Below are 23255 nucleotides of genomic sequence, written 5' to 3'. Positions count from 1 at the left end.
GTTTCAAACTGGTAACCTGAGCATTCTAGGTGAACACTTTATCCACTGTGCCACTACAGGCCAGGCTATTTTGAACTTCTGTGTAAAATTTCTTTGAAAGAAAGAATTGCTGCCTTTAAATTTTATTTTATTTTTTTACAGAGAGAGAGAGTCAGAGAGAGGGATAGATAGGGACAGACAGACAAGAATGGAGAGAGATGAGAAGCATCAATCATCAGTTTTTCGTTGTGGCACTTTAGTTGTTCATTGATTGCTTTCTCATCATATGTGCCTTGACATGGGGCTACAGCAGACCAAGTAACCCCTTGTTCAAGCCAGCGACCTTGGGTCCAAGCTGGTGAGCTTTTTTTTTAACTCAAACCAGATGAGCCTGCGCTCAAGCTGGTGACCTGGAGTCTTGAACCTGGGTCCTCCGCATCCCAGTCCGACGCTCTATCCACTGTGCCACTGCCTGGTCAGGCAGAATTGCTGCTTTTAAAAAGTCAGAGTCTGATTCCATGGCCAGGTGAGAGTCTGCCTCCCTGCTTCTTGGGAGAGCACTTGCAATAGCTTTTTCTGTCTCCGTGACACTTGAGTTTCGGAGCTGGCAGGAGGAGACCTCGCAGCTGTGCCAGGGCTCTGGGGAAGGCCTCAGAGATATGAGGTGCTGGTCACATCCTGTCTCCTCACATTCCATTGTGTCAGGATTGAACAGATCCTAAGTGACTGCGCTTTTACAAAAGGGAGGCATTTTGCCTTACCATATTTTCACCAGCCTTGAGCAAGAGTCATAAAAGATGATGGTTCTTGGGGAGGATGCATGTCTCTGGTCACCCCTGCTGGGGCAGGGGTATATAGATGGTGCTGTTCCATTTATCTCCCTCAGTACTTCTTCATTCAGTTTAATTCTGAACCTTTGTCTTCTTTGAAAAGTAAAATTTTAAGAAAATGTTATCTTTCTATACTTAATCTCACCTCCAATTACACAGTGTGTCCGTAAAGTCATGGTGCACTTTTGACCGGTCACAGGAAAGCAACAAAAAACGATAGAAATGTGAAATCTGCACCAAATAAAAGGACAACTCTCCCAGTTTCATACCTATTCAGTGCAGTTCGATGTGGGCTCACGCAGATTTTTTAGGGCTCCTTAGGTAGCTATCCCATATAGCCTCTACAGACTCATCACTGATTGATGGCCTGATGGCCTACCAGCACGGGGTTTCTCCACCAATCTGCCAGTTTCCTTCAACTGCTCATTTCACTGAGTAATGTTATTCCTATGTGGTGGCACTTCGTTATAAACACGTCGATATTCATGTTGCACTTTGGTCACGGATTCGAATTTAGCGAGCCACAGAACACACTGAACTTTCCTCTGTACCGTCCACATCTTGACTGGCATGTCCGTGGGCTGCTCCGCTGTATACACAGTGTTATATCATCATCTGCGCATGCGCACATGCTGCCACATCATCCTACAGAAACTGGGAGGGTTTTCCTTTAATTTGGTGCAGATTTCACATTTCTATCGTCCTTTGTTGCTTTCCTGTGACTGGTCAAAAGTGCACCATGACTTTATAGACACACTGTATTTATTTGTTGTCCTGCCTTTCATGTTACTTGCACATCATGAAGAAGATTGTGTCTATGAGCTGTCATTCTGCATGGGGTGGGGGTGTCAGCGGCTGGAGTAAGAACATCTGGTGCCAGGTCTTTGCCTCCTGATTGTGGATGAGTAACTTAAAAGTTCTAAATTCAGTTTCTTCCCTTTTAAATTGGGGGAGTTGATACATCACTCTGGGGTTGTTTATGAATTCAGGTGAGACATCTGTCAGCACCTGCCATTGACCTCAAGACACTGCAGATTACATTGGTATGGGGGTGTTGGTGCTTTTGTTTTTAGTTGGTTTCATTGAATTGTGCTAGAAATTTCACATTTAACAGATGTCTGTATTTGTTATGTACCAGGCTGTGCTAAGCATGGGGGTGTCGCAGATGAATAGTGTTTTTGATATTTGTTCATTTGGGAAACAAGTTTGCAGATAGTATGGTGGAAGCACAGAAGAGGGCCCAAGACTATGAATGAGTTGCTGGGAGGACAGACTTGAGCTCTTTTTCCCTACTCAGCATGACAGCACCCACTCGGTGCACCAGGAGGAGGTCAGGCAACCATTTGAGTTGGTTAACCCCTGTTGGTGTGTTGTAGAGCAGTGATTTTCAACCACTGGTCCACAGACCAATGCAGGTTCGCCAGAAATTTCCTGCCAGTCCACGAAACAGTTAACTACCCTGATGTTGTATGAAGATTATAGAGTCTGACTGGCATGAAGTTTCTGGTGGACCAGAAGTTGTAAACAACTGTTTTAGATTCTTATGAGAGATGTGACCCATGCTTCTCTGCCCAACTGTAAACTCTGACTCCAATGGTTTTCAGAGCCTCAGTGCAGATGCAGGCACAAGCACTCTTCCCACAGTGACCCCCAGAGAGCCACCAGGGCCGGCCCCCTGCACCCTGTCCATGGCCCACGAACGCGCTTCTTCCCCAGCTCACCTACCTGAGTAAGTACCATCCTGTTGCCTCCTCCTTCCCCATTGGTATTACTGTCTTGGGGGACTCATGTATTGAGTGGTCTTTTCACAGGGACCCCAAGATGGAGAAGCCAAGGGAAGCCTCAAGTGCAGAAAGACTGACTTCCACAACCGCCAGTAAATCCGTGCAGGTGAACGGCACCACCACGGTAGGTGCCAGGGGCACAGAGCGGGAAGAAGGCAGCTCTTCCTCCTCAGAAAGGCTCGTTGTCAGCAGTCTGGTTTGATGGGCTTTCACTGCTATGTGCAGTGTGCTTTCTATGAGGACACCTTGGATACGTGCTCAGGATTTCAGCTCACTGCTTATTTCTTGTTACCACTGCCATGGGCTCTACTTCAGTGTCAGCTGAGCAAGGTTGTCCTTTTGAGTAGTCACAAGACTCCAGCTCCTGCAGGATACATGCTCATCTTAGCCCAGCTGTTTATCACAGGCACTGAGAAAAAAAGGGAGGGGGGGGCACCATGCCCTGCTCACCCCTTGTTCTCTTCCCTCAAGGCAAATCCTGCCTATTCTGATTGGTGTTGTCCTCAATTTGATCTTGGGTGAGCTTTTGTTTAGACTGAGAAGTTAAACCATTACTGTTTACTAGGTTGACTCTTTAAAGAAGAAAATTGTTAGGTTGAAAATTTTTTTTTTGGTACTTTTCTGAAGCTGGAAACGGGGATGCAGTCAGACAGACTCCGGCATGCGCCCAACCGGGATCCACCTGGCACGCTACCAGGGGGCGATGCTCCGTTGCAACCAAAGCCATTCTAGCACCTGAGGCAGAGGCCATAGAGCCATCCCCAGCGCCCGGGCCATCTTTGCTCCAATGGAGCCTTGGCTGTGGGAGGGGAAGAGAGAGACAAAGAGGAAGGAGAGGGGGAGGAGTGGAGAAGCAGATGGGCGCTTCTCCTGTGTGCCCTGGCCGGGAATCGAACCCAGGACTCCTGCACACAGGCCAATGCACTACCACTGAGCCAACTGGCCAGGGCGATTTATAAAGGTCAAGTGATTTTAACTGTCCTCTTATCACTTAGCCTTAGTGCTTCCATTTACCTAAAAACCTTGCTAACGTTTTTTCAAATTTTTTAACTGTCTTCCTTTATTGAACCAACCCATACCACCAGCCCAGCCCTCTGTAGTTAGAAATGAGTGTAAAAATTTTTGAAGATGATTTTGGAGTCAGTTGTAAGCTGGGCTGCACTGTGCAACACAGCAGTATGTCTAGAGGCCGCGAGGGCAAAGGAAGCTGCTGCTGCTCCTGTCTTCTTGGGCACTTGGGATGTTTAGGCGCCTCTTGGGCCTCATGGGGTTCGGGAATGCTCCAAGCTGGAAGGAGTTCAGTCAGAACTTTGCATATTCAGTGCCTTTCCTAGTTTCACCCATTTTAACAAGATATTTATAGTTTTTAGGAGAAAAAGTTGTGCTGCAGGGTGAACTACATTGTTGAAATTATGGAGTCTTTAAAGTAAAAATACTTTTGAATTTGGGAATTTGATGATAGCTGTAAACGTTTTTTACCTAAGAGAACAGTATTTGCTCTGGTTGCCCCTGGAGATGCCGTGTTGTGCATGTAACCCCAGAGCTGTGTTTTTCCCCAGGAACTACGAAAACCCAGCTATGCCGAGATCTGCCAGAGGACGAGTAGAGAGCCTTCGTCCTCCCCGTTGCCGCCCCCAAAAGAACAAAAGCCAAACACTGTTGGTTGTGGGAAGGAAGAAAAGAAGTTTGTGGAGAGAGAGCCCCCTGCCCTCAAATCCAACCCAGGACCACCCAGGGACCAGAGGAGGCCACCGGGCCGTCGGCCCTCACCACCGGCTGCAGGGAAGCGTCCACACAGAGAACAGAGCACCCCTCCCAGGTCCCCTCAGTGAGCGCCGAGGTCAGGGAGGGCTGTGAGGAGCTGAGGTCGCCACAACTAAGCACTGTCCCACTCGGTACCGAGAATGAGCTGCTGGTTAGGAGCTCGCAGTGTTGATGAGGCCTGTGAGATGCCTGCAAGTTACTTTTCTTCTATGAGTCGGATTTTCCCCCTCTTGGAAAAAAATCTATTTTTCAGGATTTAATTAATATAAACCTTATTTTAGGTTGGTGCTTAACTGGAGGTGATGCATAAGTCTGATTTTTTTCAGGATAGAAAATGCATTTATCCTAACAAATTGATATTTTTTATTAAGCCTCCATGTGGCTATGAATGCAAGCTATAAATAGTGAGTTTTTCTAAATTAAGTGGAAATGTGCTACTTCATTTTTTAAAATAACTGGTTAGCAAGTGCATATCTCTAAGGATGTCAGAACGACAGGTAGAGCTGTGGAGAGTGGGTTGAGGGCACAGGTGATGGTGTAGGTACAGCCTGGAGGAGCGATGGGTCAGATGGTACCACATGCTGGCCTGGGCCGTGGACTCATTCAGAATCCTTACAAGTGATCCTGGCTTTTTGTAAAAAGTACAGTCTGTTTTTGATCTGCTTGGGAAAAGGAACCTGCAGAAAGCCCCAAGAGCCTAAAACCTTGAGTTTTGATGCACTGCAAGCGAGTAACCAGCTCCTCACTCCAGTCTCAGTGGCTGTTATGTAAGATAAATTCAAAGCACATTGTGAATAGAACTTAAATGAAAACATAAACTTTGTTGCCCACTGATGTTACCAAGACATTGTACCCTGGTGTTTTGCTCCCATGAGCTGGCGGGCCAATAGGCTCCGAGTCTCCCTCATGTTAGCTGGCTTCCGTGGGCACTTTCCTGTACCTCCGCTTCGGCACATGGACTGAATGTTACTTAATCGTGGGAGAATGTGTTTGTGGTGCCCTGTGGTGGTTGAGAATAAGAATTCCCACTCTTTTTACCTCCAAGATGAGGGTCTCACTGATTCCCTTCTGGAAGTGCTGCACTCTGAACCCGCATGCACTAAAACTAGCAGTTTATAATAAAGTTAAATATAAATTATTTTCTTTTAAAATGCCTAAATTTTTTTCTTTAATTATTCTAAGCAGCAGACATTGAAATAAGTATTTCCTGCTAAATGTAACCATACGACTTTATTCCACAAAATGTTATTTAACAAGACTGAGGGTTTTTTTTTTTTTAAAAAAAAAAGTTATTTCCATCCAATATTTAAAGACTTGAATTTTATTTAAACTTGAAAATGACTTTGCCTTAACTTTTGTATAAGACAGCATAGAGTTCCTGGAGACTGGCCCCTGGGTGGCGTGAGTGTACTGCAGTTACTCAGTGATGGGGGGTCTACTGGCGCTGGTTTTCCTGAGTAAATGTGCCGGAGCACGAGACTAGCCGTCGCGTTTGTAATATACCTTGAAGATCTTACACAGTTGATCTTTTTTCAGATTGTTGAAAAATCCTGTAAATGCAAATAGTCGATACTGTATTAAATATGTGCACTTGGGAGTGTGTGCTTTGCTTGTACAGTTGTAAATAATCAGAACATATTAAAAAGGTACCCTAAAGAGAAAAATCTGATAAAAATTATTGATATATTATAAATGTTGCTATTGAGCTGGATGTAGATAAACTAAATGTTGTGGTTTGAGTATTTTAATTTGTTGAGGTTTTCTTTTTCCCTCTTTAACTGGTGTGTTGAGCTGATCCTGCCTCTCTGCTACTGCAAGGGGAGAGTGGACAGTCTCGTGAAAGCCTCTGGATGTGTCCATGCTCTTCCTAAAAGTGTGTAAATATTTGCTGATCATAGCTGGTGTGAGGGTTTTTGAAGTGTAATGTAGAAAGCAGAAACTGGCAGTATCTTCAAGGAAAGTGAAAAATAATCTACTACTGAAAATCACACGGAGCCCAGCATGATTTACCTGCCGGAGGAAGGCACCCCTCAGAGCAGCCAGCATCATTTATACACCTGCAGGTGCACCCCAGTGCTAATATTTTGCAGATGCCTGTAAAAGGAACATGGGGAGTATTTCTTTGCAGTTGTCAGATAGCTGATGAAAAAATCAGAAATAAGTGACTTCTTACTCCCAAACGAATGAGTCCCATATAGAGAGTTGGAAAGGCAAGTTCCAAGCCTAGGAATTCCTTGTTTTGTGGCCTTTGCTGGAGGAGGGAGCCACAGTCACCCCCAAATCACGTAACGAATATGCCTTTCTCTGAGGCGGAGCCTGCTGGATCCTGCTAGAGCTGGTGAGAGTGCAGCGCTCGGCAGCTGCATGCAGGATGGAAGTGGTTCCTGTGACTGAGGCAGGCCAGTCGCTGGGCGTGGCAAGGTGTGCGCTGCGGAGGCTGCTCCCACAGCCAGTCTGTGGCATCCAGAGTTGAGACATTGCTCTGATGGGTTTTTATAGCATCCTTTTTAATTAAGCAAAGGTGATAGCCAGATAGCTTTATAATGTCCAAAAAACAACCTTTCTGCTACTACTCTTGAGGATGTCCACTCCGAAAAGAATGGGACTTGGCACAACAGGAAGCTGTGATGCAGTTGGCAGCTGTCACACACAGCTAGTAGTATAGGGCTTTTGTACATTTTTAAAAATATAACTTTTTCCCCTGCAGTATTTTGAGGTGTAGAATCAGAAATAGAGCAATCACAAATGACATTTTAACTTGTACAATTGTGTGATGATCCTTTGGAAATAAAAGAATCTGGCCCCATTTATCCAGACGTGAATTTCCAGTATTGTAGTTGCTTCTTAAAGAGTTAGTGTCATGATGTTTCTAATCAGGCCCTCCTGTAGTCTTACCACCAGCTGTCACTAGCTGTAGTCAGGAGCACTGCAGGTAACGTTTCTCATGAGGTCAGCAGGTGAGGAGGGTGTGAGCTGTCGGTAGAGGTTACATAGAAAGCAGCAGACAATCGAAGACAGGAGAGCCAACAGCTGCCAGTTCACAAAACAGGTGTAATGTGAAAGCTTTCTTGAGGGTTTTTGTTTTTGTTCTCTTCTTTTAATTAAGACTGGAATCAAGCTTACGTGTAACTATTGGTAATTTAAGTTTCCTTTTGTGTCATTCAGTGTAAAACTGTCTAATTTGAAAAAAAATGTAGGTTATGAAAAATAAAGATTTAGGCACTGTTCAATTTTTCTTCTGATTTTTTAAAATTAAAATATTCTTTAAGAACGTACCTTTTTAAAAATAATTTTTTGTGTATTCCCATTGGTATCCATGAGAATGAAATACGAGTTTCTCCAACTTGTGTTTGGATTATAACGGCTTCTTAGCAAATGTGTGAAGCAAACATGCTTCTTATCTGCAGCATGAGGGTTCTCCCTGGTCAACTTAATTTAAGGTATTCAGAGCAAACATTAAAATTAAGTATTCATGGGGAACTGTTCATTAGACCCAAGATTTACCACAAAAGTAAATATCCTTGTGTCAGGATCTTTTGTTTCTTGTGTTCAAGGGCCATGTCTCATGAAATGTTACCATAATGTCACTCAGAGTTGATGCTGGGGTCATGTGTTTTTCAGATAAGTGAGCCTCAAGCAAAGTAATTAATTGATCTATCCTTGAACAATGGTGATGCCACCACTAGTGAAAAGCTGAAGGTGGATGAAGCTGCATAGTACATTTATTAATTTAGTGGATCAGATAGATAATGGTTCTATTAGATGTTAATTGACCAGTTTTCTTTTACGAGTTGCCTGTTCATGTCCTTTTTCATTTTTCTACTAAGTTATCTTTTTCTTGATGACTTGGTATTCTTTATCTGTTCTGGCTAGTCTTCGTCTGTTATATGTGTTACAGATATTTTCTCAATCTCTACCAGTTGTCTTTATTTAAAGTATTATTTTAGTTTTTAATCATGTAAAATTTATCAGTCTTCTTTAGGTTTGAGTGTCTTAGTTTTATGAAGTCTTTCCCTACTCCAGAGTTATATATAAGGTCTACTGGAAAGTTCTGTCCGTTTTTGGAATAAAACAAAATACAAATTTTTCTTACCGTCAATAAACTTTATTAAATAATATATTTCCATACCAATCCTATCTTCCGAATATGGTCTGAAATGGTTTGCTGAGCTGAATTAAGCCTTTCTGCGATCTCCGATGTTGTCAGAAAAGGATCTTGCTCCAACATGGTCTTAACAACATCGTCATTGATCAAAGATGGTCGCCCAGAACGTGGCTTATCAGAAAGGTCGAAATCACCTGTTTTGAATTTTTCAAACCATCTTCTGCATGTCCTACCAGAAACTATACCTTCACCAAACACTTTCAATAAATTTCTACATGCTTCTGTAGCATTTCCTTGTTGAAATTCGTATCAAATACAGTGGCATAAATGAACTTTATCAGTAGCCATGGGTAAGACTATCGTTTCACACATAAGACTAACATGAATCGACTTTGTTTTAGTTAATTTGCTACGTCAGTATGTGTACATTAAGTGATAAAAATAGATGCACACATGTGCCAAAATAAACGTGCTTACGTGTCGAAACTTGTGATAGAAACGGACAGAACTTTCCGGTAGACCTTATATATATATATGTCTAGTCCATCTGGAGTTCGTTGATCCGTATGTGTGTGTATGGTCTGAGGTAAGAACCCAATTTTGCTTTTCTATCATGTGAAAAGTTTCTTTTTCCTGTATCACCAGTTCCTTATTTCTGCACTGATGTGTAATGCCACTCTTGTTACAGAGTTCCCACATATGCACGCATCTTTATAGGGCTCTCATTCTATACTGTCTACACTTCTGTTTTCTTGCTGACTTCATAGAATGCCATTCACATCATCCTGTGTTCCTAAGAATTTCCTTTGTAGAATTCATCACAATGATAACTAAATGTATACTCTGTGAAGGTGGGAATTAAGCCCAACTGGATCACAATTGTATTCCCTATTCTTTGTACACTGTGACGTAGTAGATGCTCAATAAATATTTGTCAAATTAATGAAATATTTATTGAGTATACATTCTCCACATGCAGCATTGGACTAAGAAATTTGGGAAGAAATAGGGTGATGTATTGCTATTTCCACATAAGCACCCCAAAACTTAGTGGCTTAGAATGAATCAGACATGGGGATTTGGCTGGTGGAAGCTTGGCTGGGCTGCACTTGCTCAGATGTGTGCATCAGCAGGGCCATTGGGGGGTGGGGTGACACAACTCATCACCTTGTGTGTTTCATCTTTGGGCCAGCAGGCAGACATGTCCTCTTGTCTGTGTCTACACCTTCTTACAGGGCAGTCTCCTGCAAGTCCGTAAGTCTACACTTCATTGAAATGTGTTTGAATCCACAGCACCTGCAATCCAGGGCCATCTAGGAATCAGCAACAGTAAATTATGTCACTGAAGAGGAAGTTTAGGATGTCCCCAGGAACCTCTGCCCTTTCTGTCACTGTCCTGCTACCTCAGGGAGCAGGGTGCAGCAGGGTCTGTGTTAATATCCAGGGAAGGAAAGGGAGTTTGGAGTTTCTGGTGGCATTTAGGAATTGTGTTAAACCAGCAGATTTCACATCTCACTGGCCAGACCAGTGACCACTTTCAGACCATTTAGGTCGGAGTAGGGCCAGGAAGAGTAGGGCTCCAGACAGATTGGGACTCTGTTAGGAAAGGGGAGGCAGCCAGCAGCCTGGCCACTGTGGATGCTGGGGATTCAGCCCAGGCAGCCCCTTGTGCTCCAGGCTTGTGTATCTGACTGCCCACATGACGTGGCCACCTGAATTTAGTATCTCAGGCTTACCACACTCAAGGTAGATCCTTTGTTTCCTACATAAAACGCCATCTCAGCTGGTACCACTACCCACCCAGTTATTTGACTCCAACAGCTGAACCATCCCTAATTCCCCATTTTTTCCTCCCCTTTTTTATCAGTGCTCCTGCCACCTCTACCTTCATAAGACGCCCTGAGTCTCCCATCACCATACTTAGCCATGGTCACCTTTTCCAAGCCTCTTTGTTTTCTGACACACCCAGCCCCCTTCACACCAGCTGGAGGAATCATGCCGTTTCCTGGCTTAAATTCTGCAATTTTTCCCACAATGCAGAATGAATTCCAAACACAGCTGCCCAGTTTCATTACTACCGCTGGCTGTGCCTTTCTCCATGCACTCTGCCTCCGTCTGCCCGTCTTCACACCCAGCTGCTCCCTTGGTGTTTCTTCAGCTTGGAACCTGTGCCCCTCATTTTGCTTGATGACTCTTCCTGTCACAAGTTCTAGTTCACATGTTGGTCCTTCGCGGAGCCTGTCCCTGAGCCCATCCTGAGTCACCTCTATCTTATTCCCATCTTCATAGGTATTTGCTTTTGGCCCAAATTTCCTGTCTCCCCAGTGTCTGGAGAGGCCACTGTAGGCGTCTCATGAATCCATTCATGTGTTGAGTCAGCAGTCTGGTGACAAGACCTGCATTGTCCAAACCACTGGCACCTGCAGGCATAAGGCTATCAGAGTTTCATCTGGCCCAGAACTTTTCCTTCGATTGTCAGCACACTGTCACTGTGTGGACATCTAAAAGGCAACATGGCGCCCTGGCCGGTTGACTCAGTGGTAGAGCGTCGGCCTGGCGTGCAGAAGTCCCGGGTTCGATTCCCGGCCAGGGCACACAGGAGAAGCGCCCATCTGCTTCTCCACCCCTCCCCCTCTCCTTCCTCTCTGTCTCTCTCTTCCCCTCCCACAGCGAGGCTCCATTGGAGCAAAGATGGGCCGGGCGCTGGGGATGGCTCCTTGGCCTCTGCCTCAGGCACTAGAGTGGCTCTGGTCGCAACAGAGCGACGCCCCAGAGGGGCAGAGCATCGCCCCCTGGTGGGCAGAGTGTCGCCCCCTGGTGGGCGTGCCGGGTGGATCCCGGTCGGGCCCCAGTCGGGCACATGCGGGAGTCTGTCTGACTGTCTATCCCCGTTTCCAGCTTCAGAAAAATACAAAAATACAAAAAAAAAAATTAAAAAATTAAAAAATAAAAGGCAACATGGCTGCATTTCTGACTCTTCCTTAACAATCTGCTCCCTTCAGGTGGTGACAGCCCCATCAGTCCATTCCTTGGGCCCCAAACCTGGGACTCACCCTGGACTGCTTTCTCTCCCATTCCACATCAGGAGGTCTCTTTACCCAAAGCTATTATCGGTGTCCTCCAGGACACGGACCTGCCTCCTCGGGATCAACGCAGTAACCACAGCTTTTATGCTTGCCCCTCCTGTCCTTTCTCACATAGCACCATAGTGAGCCTGGGAGACCTGACCAGTCCTCAGACTCAGTGGGCCCTGTGCCCCTTGAACTGGCCTCTGGTTATCTGTGGGGTAACAGAAGGCTCACTTGTGTTCAGCCTCCCTGATCACCCTGATTAACTTCTATCTACCACTCATACTGATCTGCTTTCCTCCAAGTCCCTGTCACCCTCTAATATAGGCATTCACCAGGTTGTGAACAAGATAGGTTTGAAAATGTTTAAGTATTTATATGCATAGAAGGGTAAAAATAAATACCATGTTAAGACAAACATCTAAGTTGCATGTAATAGGTAAATGTGTTCTAACTTACATATTGAATACAAATTCAACTTAAGAACAAACCTACAGCCTGACCAGGCGGTGGTGCAGCGGATAGAGCATTGGACTGGGATGCGGAAGACCCAGGTTCAAGACCCCGAGGTCGCCAGCTTGAGCGAGGGCTCATCTGGTTTGAGCAAAAGCTCACCAGCTTGAGCCCAAGGTCACTGGCTTAAGCAAGGGGTTACTCGGTCTGCTGAAGGCCCGTGGTCAAGGCACATATGAGAAAGCAATCAGTGAACAATTAAGGTGTTGCAATGCGCAATGAAAAACTAATGATTGATGCTTCTCATCTCTCTGTTCCTGTCTGTCTGTCCCTGTCTATCCCTCTCTCTGACTCTCTCTCTGTGGAAAAAAAAAAAAAAGAAGAACAAACCTACAGGACCTATCTCGTTCGTAACTGGGGACTGCCTGTAGAATGTTTCTGTCTTGTTGCTCTTTGCTGGCCTCCCCTCGAATGCACACTTCATTAGGGCACAGAGTGGATTTGGGCTCCAGGGGGGGCGTATATTTTGTTTAGTGCTGTTTCTCCAGGGCCTGGAAATGTTTTAAAAGTCCTTAAAAATATTTTTTGAATAAATGTCTAATGAAGCAATTTATGTTTTAAGAAGGCCATTTTTGCTGCCCTGTGGGAAGTGGAATGGATGGAGAAGTCGGGAGTAGAGATGTGTGGCCAGACGTCCAGGGTCACTCGGATGTCTGGGGAGGGAATTTGTCAAAGGTGAATTCAGTTTGTCAATGTAAGAAATGTCCAAACCTGTAGAGAATTTTTATGAGTTTATTTGAGCCAAAATGACCATAATTGTCAGGAAGCAAAATGTAAATAGAGAAAATGCTGCAGAGACGGGCAATTTTGTAGTTCCCTTTTCGCACTTGGAATCAAGAGAAGACGTAAGGAAGGTGCGTGAAATTCACTCCCTGGTAGATTAAGAAGGTGGGAGGAATCAAAGCAAGGAAATCTCTACTATTGGATAAAAAGCAAAACAAAGAGACGTTCTTTTAGACTGCTGGGTACAGTATAGCTAATAACATTTACAGCACTTAGAGATGGTATACGGTCAGCAAGATAAAAATGAGGGGTTCTGTGCTCTTGTACCCTGGTGCTGAGAGGGATCAGAAAAGAAAATTACTGACATTTCAAAGGGATGTTATCTTAGATGTAGAAGACAATGGATGGCTTGATTTGGGGTGGCAGACAGACAATACAACATACAGATGATGTAGAATTGTGCACCTGAAACCTGTAGAATATTATTAACCAATATCACCCCAATCAAATTCAATTAACAGTGGACAGAGCTCCAGTAATGCCAGTTGTTGAGGCAGGTCCACACTGAGTTCGGCAGATGGTAGGGGAACTATGGAGCCAGAAGCTGTCCGGCCGTTCCCGTTTACTGGATTCTCATGATGGCAGGTAGCAAACAGGCAGGGGAAACCACTTCTCGAGACAGCAGGCCAGCAGCCACAAAGCTGTCTCTTGCAGTGGTGGGCAAGTGATCTATCTGCCAACCCCCCTGGAGGGAAAGTACCTATTGCCTTGTATAGGCTACAGGCACATGCTTTTCTGCCAGGGGCTAAGCGAGCAAGCCTAACCCAGCTGTTTTCTCTACAGCTCCCTAAGGCAAAAATTGACCTTTTGCTAAGGTAAGCCACAGGCCTGTGACGTGAGGACCCGCTCCAACCATCCTATGTGGTTACTTTTGGTCACTGAGCTTGCCGGGTCTGCCAGGTGTATTGCACAGCCCCCTTTTCATTCACAAGTTCCTGCTTTTAGCACCTTGGTGAGCAGATGGTGAAGCATTACTGAATGAGGAAGACAGGATGAAATGCGTTGGGGAGAAGGGAAATCAAGAGTTCTGTTTTCAGTGTTTTACCTTTGTGAGGCCCCTGAAATCATGGAGTGGAATATGGTGTCCAACAGACAAGTAGTACCTTAGCGGGGAGCTCGGAGCAAGGAGTGCGGACGGAGGGCAGATCTGGAGAAGGGCCCACCAGCCAGGCCTGGAGGGAAGCAGGAGGGGCAGCACGGCTCCTGAGGCCCTCAGATTTGGCAGCCCTGAGTGTCAGGGTGCCCTTGACAAGACCAGTTCTCAGTATGTCCAATATTTCCTTCAAGAAAAGTCGGCGAGGTTGGAAAGGAGCGGATTCACAGGTCCCCAGCCACAGCTCAGTCTTCTGAAGTCTGGCACCAGCCCCTGGTGTGTAGAGTCCTGATGTTTCAGCCTGAGAGGTGGGGGTTCCCTGTATCCAAGGCATCACAAAGGTGCCCTTCCTTGGCCACCTCACTGCCCAGGAGAACTGCTCTGATCTCTTTCCTTTTAAATTCAGGCCTGACAGCCAGTGTCCTTGGGGAAGATTGAATAGCTACTGAGGATAGTCCAGCTGGACACATCACTCAATGGGGTGGTGGCTTTTTTTCCTCTCACAGTTCCTGCAGCTTTCCAAGTCCTGGGCAACATCTGCTGCTGCGGTGACTCAAGGAGCCACAGGGTGGGACATGGTCTGGGCTGCAGCTCACATTGTCAGTTACACAAGCAGCAACTACAAAGCTGGGTGCCCCTGCAGCCGGGCTTCTGGGGGTGGACGCGGTCTGCAGGCACTCACTCCCCTGGCAGGATCCGGTGTCATCAGGGATTTCCCCAAGGGCCGCTCTGCTTTCCTCTAAACTCACTCCTTCGCAGGCAGACAGTTTTACAAGCTTCTTGTATTTATTTGATTTGCCTCAGTATCGCCACTGTAAATAATAATGCCTCAGCACTCTTAGTCTCTCTTTCCCCTCTAGCGAAAATCCCAGCAGTTTTACCCAAAAAAGCTTTATGTGGTTCTTGATATAAAAAAAACAAAACATCTCAATTGGCTAATATAGAGAGGTCAGTGGGCTTATTTGGAAATAAGCTGAGGTCCCGTGGCCTCCTGCCTCTCTGAGGGCTTGGGGCAAACACCGCATGGTTGACTAGATCATGAAGCTACTAAAGCTCAATTGTGGGTCATCAGCCTCCTGGCTCTCACTCCTCCCTCCTTTTTCTCAGCTGCTTATCTAGACTGATTACAGCCACAACTTTCCCCTTTCAGCTCAGATATGTCCACATGCTCAAATCCTATTTACTTTCTATCTGTTAATTTGAGTAGTTTTTTCTTAAACCATCTTAAATGGCCATTTTTGGAAGTAAAAAATGGTCGAATATCAGTAATTTTATATAGGTCACTAATGCCGGTGGCCAAGGCCAGGCAGGTCCACATTGGATTCAGGCAGACAGCAGAGAAACTGCAAGCCAAAAAACATTGGGCCATTCCCATTTAATAGATTCTCACAACAGACAAGCACACAGGCAGGGAAAACCGCTTTCACAGCAGCAGGTGAGCAAACAGCAAAATAGCCCCTCACAGTGGCGGGCAGGTAATCCGCCATCCGCCATCCGCCATCCGCCATCCACCCTCAGCACCCATAGCCTTACCTAAACTATACACACGTGGTGCTGCCACGTGCTCACACACTCATCAAGCAAAGTGCTTGCAGCTGGTACACCAGCGAGCAAGCCTAACATGGCCATTTTCCCAACATTCCACCCCTTTAGGGTTGCTCGCTTCACAATCTACGCAACCGGTATCCTCTGCTATGGTCCCTGGTAGAGGAGTGGGGTACATTACAGAAACAGACTACAGCAACAGCACAAGTTATACAATAATTATAATCATTACAAAGGTGCTGCAATGCTGGTGGCCAAGACCAGGCAGGTTCATATTGGATTCGGGCAGATGGTAGAAAAACTGCAGAGCCAGAAAGGGCTGAGCCATTTCGTTTAATAAAGTCTCACAACGGTCAACAAGCCACAGGCAGGGGAAACCGCCTGTCAAACAAACAGCAAAACGGTCCCTCACGGTGGTGGGCAGGCAATCCACCATCTGCAATCCACCTGGAGCGCAAGCTTACCTGCCCACAGCCTTACCCAGACTACACACACGTGGCACTGCCACGTGCTCACACACTCATCAAGCAAAGTGCTTGCAGCTGGTAGCCCAGTGAGCAAGCCTAACACAGCTGCCCCACAGGCACCTAATATCAGGGAGACCTGCTCTTGAGGCCCAGCTCCTGTGCGCTTGGGGCCCATGGCCGGGTCCTAGCAGGTCTTGAATTCATTATCCTGGAGTCCCCTGGCCACTGGGGGTGTCACTATTGAGTCTCCTGACCCTTTTCAGAGGTCTTCTGAATTTCTGTCAGCAATGCTTTGTAGCTCTCGTGCAGTTTCTGCACCTCTTTTGTTAAATTTGTCCCTAAACATTTCACATTTTGGTGCTATTTTCAATGGCCTTTTTCAATTTCTTATTGTTTATTGCTAGCATATAGGAATAGTCAGTTGGCTTTTGTATCCTGAACTCATTTTCCTTCCGCATCATGGCGGGTTCAAACCGCAGCCCCACCACTCACCGTGGCCCATTGCTGATTAACAGCCAGGACAAGTCCAACCTCACTGAGTCTGTGAATTTGCCTTTAAACTGAACATAAGCCAGGTAGCCCGGCCTATTTTGCAACATCAAGTAAGCCCACAGAAAATGTCAAAGCTCCACTCTTAACTTGGCAGAGCAGCCTGGAGTTTAGGCCTTGGATGCAGCTCCTTCAACAATAAACATGAAAAAATTCACAAAGGGGTTTTAAAGTTTTAAAAGTTAATGTTTAAATATTGCAAACATACTTCTGTTTTTCATACTTATCATGCCAGTGGGTGGGGCCACGAACGGAAGCTGCGGCCGCAGCCACCTTCTCAGGAGCCTCCGCTGCCCCGTGGCCCCTCCCGAGGCCCACGAGTGTTCCCACTGTCTCAGTAGTTAGTGTTGAGTGTGTAGCACTGGCTGTCCCTGCCTGAGGTTTTCACCCTGTGCTCTTCAACTTCAGCCTCATGAGAAACACTTGGAGCTTTTGTGGGAGCGCAGGTTCCTAGGCCTCGCCTGGTTCTGACGCTGAGAACTGGGCTCTGGTGAGGACAGGTGTTCGGGTTTGTCATGTTGCACGGTGTTGTTGATGGCAGGTGTGAGTCACCCAAGTCTGTCCAAGACCTGTGTGTGCCTGCACACACCCGGGCACACACACACACACACACACACACACACACACACACACACACACACACACACACGCATGGGCGCACAGGATTCTGCCCCTCACCCCACCCCCAAGCAGCATTACCTAACTCAGAGCAGCTCCGTGTTGTCAGAAGCACTGGGATAACCAGGACACGGGGCCACCTAGGAACCCGGTGTACTGAGCCCCGGCAGCTGGGGAGGCCCCTGCAGAGGCCTCTGGCCGGGGCTGCGTCCCTGTGTCTGCACCTCCGCTGACAGAGCTCCGTGTGCTCAGCGTCCCCTTCCCTCCACAAAGGCTCGCACAGCGCGTCCCGGCCCGGGCTGCGTCCCTGTGTCTGCACCTCCGTGTGCTCAGCGTCCCCTTCCCTCCACAAAGGCTCGCACAGCGCGTCCCAGCCCGGGCTGCGTCCCTGTGTCTGCACCTCCGCTGACAGAGCTCCGTGTGCCCAGCGTCCCCTTCCCTCCTGGCCGGGGCTGCGTCCCGTGTCTGCACCTCCGCTGACAGAGCTCCGTGTGCTCAGCGTCCCCTTCCCTCCACAAAGGCTCGCACAGCGCGTCCTGGCCTTCTCACAGCTGGTCCCTGGGCCAGCTCCCAGGGTCTTCAAGCTCCCCGACTGGTTGGATAGAGCTGCCAATGAGAAAAACAGCTCCTCAGAGACCGGTGGACCAAGGGCTAATGGCCTCCCTGACAGGAATATTCCTAAACCTGGCCAGAAGTGCATCTTGTGAGATCTGGAGTCCTAGTTCCCAGTTTCCACCAGCGCTGTGTCCCCTGACGGAGGATGCAGAAGCCATTGCCAGCAGGTAAGGGGACATCGTTGGGCAAACAGTACATCTGAGGCCTTGGTGACTTGCCCCCTTGCCCTCCCACAGCAGTTATAGAGCACTCCCTGGCGATGGCCTGGGCTCAGGGACAAGAGGTGCAGGGTGGTGTGATCTCGGGAGCCCTAGGGAGAGGAAGCTGGCGGAGGTCCAGTCCAGGACCCTCAGAAGTGGGTGTAGGGATTGGTGAGTCAGTCTGGACAGGAGAGAATTAAAGAGGAAAGTAAAGGTTGCTGGCACCATATTTGAGGTAGCCATGTAACTGTCCATGTCAGGGTGTCCCTCCGAGACTATGGTTTCCAAAGAGGTGGAACTAAAGTGTTCTTTTCTTCAAAGTGAGATATAATTGATATTAACATTGATATTTGTAAGTATTGTGAAATAATCAACACAGTGAATCTAGCTAACTTCCATCACCTCACATAGTTAGCACATTTCTTGTGTGTGATGATTAACATTTACTTTCTTAGCAACTTTCAAATACAGCAGACAGTTTGTTGTTTTGTTATAACACTGATGAGGGATAAATATCGAATCCCTGTGGGGCCACTGTCTGTGTAGAGTCTGCATGGTCTCCCCATGTCTGCGTGGGTTTTCTCCGGGGACCCTGATTTCCTTCCACATCCAAGAGATGTGCACATGGAGTTGTGGGACAGCTGTGTTAGGCTTGCTCGCTGGTTTACTGGCTCTAAGCCCTTTGCCTGATTGGTGCGTGAACACGGGGCAGCGCCATGTGTGTGTATAGCCTAGATAAGGCTACGGGTGCTTGTGCTCAGGAGGACTGCAGAGAGTGGATTGCCTGCCAGCCCCTGTGAAGGGCCATTTTGCTGTTTGTTTGCCTGAGAGGCAGTTTCCCCTGCCTGTGTGCTCATTTGCCGTTATGAGACTTCTTTAAATGGAATGTCCCAATGCTTTCCAGCTCTGCAGTTTCTCTACTGTCTTCCCAAATCCAATGTGAACCTGCCTGGCCTGGGCCACCGGCATCACAGGGGTTAATGTTGTGTCTACAGTGTCCCCATCTGAGTGTGGGTGTGGGAGTCCGTGGCCCTGTGATGGAGGGTGTAATGCTGGTGGTCGAGGCCAGGCAGGTTCTCACTGAATTCGGTAAGTTCTAGCACCTTCCTGCTCCACCCCCCATGGATGTGAATCATCCTTGTGTCCAGTGTATCCATGCTGTATACATTCCCTGCCCCTTAGTCACATAAGTAGCCATCTCAGTCATGAAATCTGTCACAGTGGTAGTGTTCAAGTCACCCTGATTTCACTTAGTAATGGTCCTCAAGCACAAGAAAGGTGGTCTTAGCAATTCAGATATGCATGTAGAGGAAAAAATATTTATGGAGTTCATTACTAGTGCAGTTTCAGGCGCCCACGGGGGTCTTGGGATGTGTATAAGGGGACATTACTGGATCGTACTGTTAACTATAGTCACCATGTTGTACATTAATTGCATCTCCAGGACTTATTTTGATCGCCTTCATTCATTTTGCCTACCTCACTCCCTGCTTCTGACAATCACCAATCTGTTCTCTGTGTCTATGAGTTTAGTTGTTTTTGTTTTTTAATTTATTTTAATTTGTTGTGTTTACATAAATTCAAGTGTCCCACCAAGTATATCTCCCACCCCCATGTGCCCCTCAACATCCCCCTTATCCTCCTCCCCTCCCTGCCCTCCCCGCTTCCCTCCAGGATTTGCTTTTCTGCTCTCTGTAATGTTGTGTTATATATATATATATATATATATATATATATATATATATATATATATATATATATAATTTCACCAAACTCTTTCCCTTCTCTGATCCCATCCTCTCATCCCCTTTCCCTCTGTCCCTTTTCCTTCTGGTCCCTTTGATCCCACCTCTGCCTCTATTCCGTTCCTCAGTTCACATTGTTCATTGGATTCCTCAAATGAGTGAGGTCATATGATATTTTTCTTTCTCTGCCTGGCTTATTTCACATAGCATAATAGTTTCCAGGTTATCCAGGTCCATCCATGTTGTCGCAGAAGATAAGATTTCCTTCTTATTCATGGCCGCATAGTATTCCATTGTGTATATGTGCCACAGCTTTTTAATCCACTCATCCACTGACGGACACCTGGTCTGTTTCCAGATCTTGGCTATTGTAAACAATGCAGCCATAAACATGGGGGTGCATTTCTTCTTTTGAATCAGTGATTCAGTATTCTTAGGATATATTCCTAAAAGTGGGATGGCTGCGTCAAAAGGCAATTCCATTTTTAATTTTTTGAGGAATCTCCATACTGTTTTCCACAGTGGCTGCACCAGTCTGCATTCCCACCAGCAGTGCAGGAGGGTTCCCTTTTCTCCACATCCTCGCCAGCACTTATTCTGTGTAGTTTTGTTGATAAGTGCCATTCTGACTGGTGTGAGATGATATCTCATTGTGGTTTTAATTTGCATTTCTCTAATGATTAGTGATGTTGAGCATTTTTTCATATGCCTATTGCCCATCTGTATGTCCTCTTTGGAGAAGTGTCTATTCATTTGTTCTAATCCATTTTTTGATTGGATTGCTTACCTTCCTGGTGTTGAGTTTTACAAGTTCTTTATAAATTTTGGTTATTAATCCCTTATCAGATGTATTGTTGAATATGTTCTCCCATTGTATGATTTGTCTTTATATGTTGTTCATATTGTCTTTAGCTGTGCAAAAGCTTTTAAGTTTGATATAGTCCCATTTGTTAATCTTGTCCTTTATTTCACTTGCCCATGGAGATAAATCAACAAATATGATATATTGCTGCGAGAGATGTTGGAGAGCTTACTGCCTATGTTTCCTTCTAAGATGTTTATAGCTTCACGACTTACATTTAAGTCTTTTATCCATTTTGAGTTTATTTTTGTGAATGGTATAAGTTGCTGGTCTAGTTTCATTTTTTTGCAGGTAGCTGTCCAATTTTTCCAACACCATTTGTTAAAGAGACTGTCTTTACTCCATTGTATGCTCTTACCTCCTTTGTCAAATATCAATTGTCCATAAAGGTGTGGGTTTATTTCTAGGTTCTCTGTTCTGTTCCATTGATCTATATGCCTGTTCTTATGCCAGTGCCAAGCTGTTTTGAGTACAATGGCCTTGTAGTATAACTTGATATCCGGAAGTGTGATACCACCCACTTCATTCTTCTTTTTCAAGATTGCTGAGATTATTTGTGTTCTTTTTTGGTTCCACATAAATTTTTTGGAATATGTGTTCTATATCTTTGAAGTATGTCATTGGAATTTTAATAGAAATTCCATTGAATTTATAATTTGCTTTGGGTAATATAAACATTTTAATGATGTTTATTCTTCCTATCCATGAACACAATATGTGCTTCCACTTGTCTGTATCTTCCTTGATTTTTTTTTATCAATGTTATATAATTTTTTGAGTACAAGTCTTTAACCTCCTTGGTTAAATTTACTCCTAGGTTCTTTATTCTTTTTTTGTTGCAATAGTGAAGGGGATTGTTTCCTTAATTTCTCTTTCAGACAGTTCATTGTCCGTGAATAAAAATGCCTCTGATTTCTGAATATTAATTTTATATCCTGCCACCTTGCTGAATTCATTTATCAGTCCAGTAGTTTTTTTTTTACTGAGACCTTAGGGTTTTTTATATACAGTATTATATCATCAGCAAATAATGATAGTTTTACTTCTTCTTTTCCAATTTGGATGCTTTTTATTTCTTCTTCTTGTCTGATTGTTGTAGCTACGACTTCCAGAACTATGTTGAATAAAAGTGGTGAAAGGGGGCACCCCTGCCTGATCTTAAGGTGATTTATTTTAATTTTTGGCCCATTGAGTATGATGTTGGCTGTGGGTTTGTCACAGATGGCCTTTATCATGGTGAGGTTTGTTCCCTGTATTCCCACTTTGCTGAGAATTTTGATCATAAATGGGTGCTGGATTTTATCAAATGCTTTTTCTGCATCTATTGAAATTATCATGTGATTTTTCTCCTTCCTTTTGGTTATATGATGAATCACATTGATTTTAGAATATTGTACCAGCCTTGCCTCCCCAGAAAAATTCCCACTTGATCATGATGTATGATTTTTTTCATGTATTGCAGGATCCGGTTTGCTAATATTTTGTTGAGAATTTTAGCATCTAAATTCATCAGGGATATTGGCCTATAGTTTTCTTTCTTTGTAGTGTCTTTGCCTGGTTTTGGAATAAGGATTATGCTCGCCTCATAAAAGGAGCTTGGAAGTCTTCCCTCCTCTTGAATTTTTTGAAATAGCTTGAGAAAGATAGGAGTTAGTTTTTCCTTGAATATTTGGTAGAATTTGCCTGTGAAGCCATCTGGCCCAGGGCTTTTGTTTGTTGGGAGTGTTTTGATAACTGTTTCAATCACATTTGTTGTAATCGGTCTGTTTAGGTTTTCTGATTCTTCCAGATTGATTTTTTAAAGATTATCTGTTTCAAGGAATTTTTCCATTTCATCTAGGTTGTCTAATTTTTTGGCATACAGTTCTTCATAGTATCAATATTTTCTTACAATATTTTGTATTTCTGCTGTGTCAGTTGTTACTTCTCCACTCTCATTTCGAATTTATTTATTTGAGTCCTCTCAGGTTTTTTTTGGTGAGTCTGGTTAAAGGTTCATCAATTTTGTTTACATTTTCAAAGAACCAGCTCTTGGTTTCATTGATCTTCTGTACTGTTTTTCTAGCCTCTGTGTCATTTATTTCCACTCTGATCTTTATTATTTTCTTCCTTCTACCTCCTCTTGGCTTTACTTGCTGTTCTCTTTTTAGTTCTTTTAGATGCAGGATTAAGTTGTTTATTTGAGCTTTTTTTTTGCTTCTTAAGGTGTGCCTGTAATGCTATCAACTTCTCTCAGGACTGCTTTTGCTGTGTCCCATAAATTTTGAATTGTTGTATGTTCATTTTTATTTGTTTCAAGAAAATTTTTTATTTCTTCCTTGATCTCATTGTTAAACCATTCCTTATTTAATAACATGCTATTTAGTTTCCAAGTGTTTGAATGTTTTTTTAATTTTTCTTTTGTAGTTGATTTCTAGTTTCATGCCATTGTGGTTAAAGAAGATACTTGATATGATTTCAATCTTCTTAAATTTATTAAGACTCATTTTGTGTCCTAACATATGGTCTGTCCTAGAGAATGTACCATGAGCACTTGAAAAGAATGTATATTCTGCTGTTTTAGGGTGAAAGGTTCTGAAGACATCTGTTAAATCCAGTTGATCTAGTGCAGGGTTCCCCAAACTTTTAATACAGGGTGCCAATTCACTGTCCCTCAGACCGTTGGAGGGCTGGACTATAAAAAAATATATGAACAAATTCCTATGCACACTGCACATATCTTATTTTAAAGTAAA

The 23255-nt window shown here is 44.9% G+C and overlaps 1 protein-coding gene across 7 annotated transcripts in view; it reads left to right on the top strand.

The window, feature by feature from the left end:
* The window catches only part of LARP4B (La ribonucleoprotein 4B), a 400705-nt gene extending 393073 nt beyond the window's left edge, over positions 1-7632 (top strand). For all 7 annotated transcript variants that reach the window (XM_066385230.1, XM_066385228.1, XM_066385229.1 and 4 more), the window contains 3 exons: positions 2414-2538; positions 2621-2717; positions 4153-7632. In XM_066385230.1, the coding sequence (XP_066241327.1) occupies positions 2414-2538; positions 2621-2717; positions 4153-4425 (495 nt within the window). In that variant the 3' untranslated portion in view covers positions 4426-7632. The remainder of the gene's footprint in view (positions 1-2413; positions 2539-2620; positions 2718-4152) is intronic.
* Positions 7633-23255: the final 15623 nt, after the last annotated feature.

Source organism: Saccopteryx leptura, chromosome 5 (genome assembly GCF_036850995.1).
Source record: "Saccopteryx leptura isolate mSacLep1 chromosome 5, mSacLep1_pri_phased_curated, whole genome shotgun sequence".
NCBI classification, from domain to species: domain Eukaryota; kingdom Metazoa; phylum Chordata; class Mammalia; order Chiroptera; family Emballonuridae; genus Saccopteryx; species Saccopteryx leptura.
Note: the sequence above shows the minus strand (reverse complement) of the source record. Positions and strands in the feature narration are given on the sequence as shown.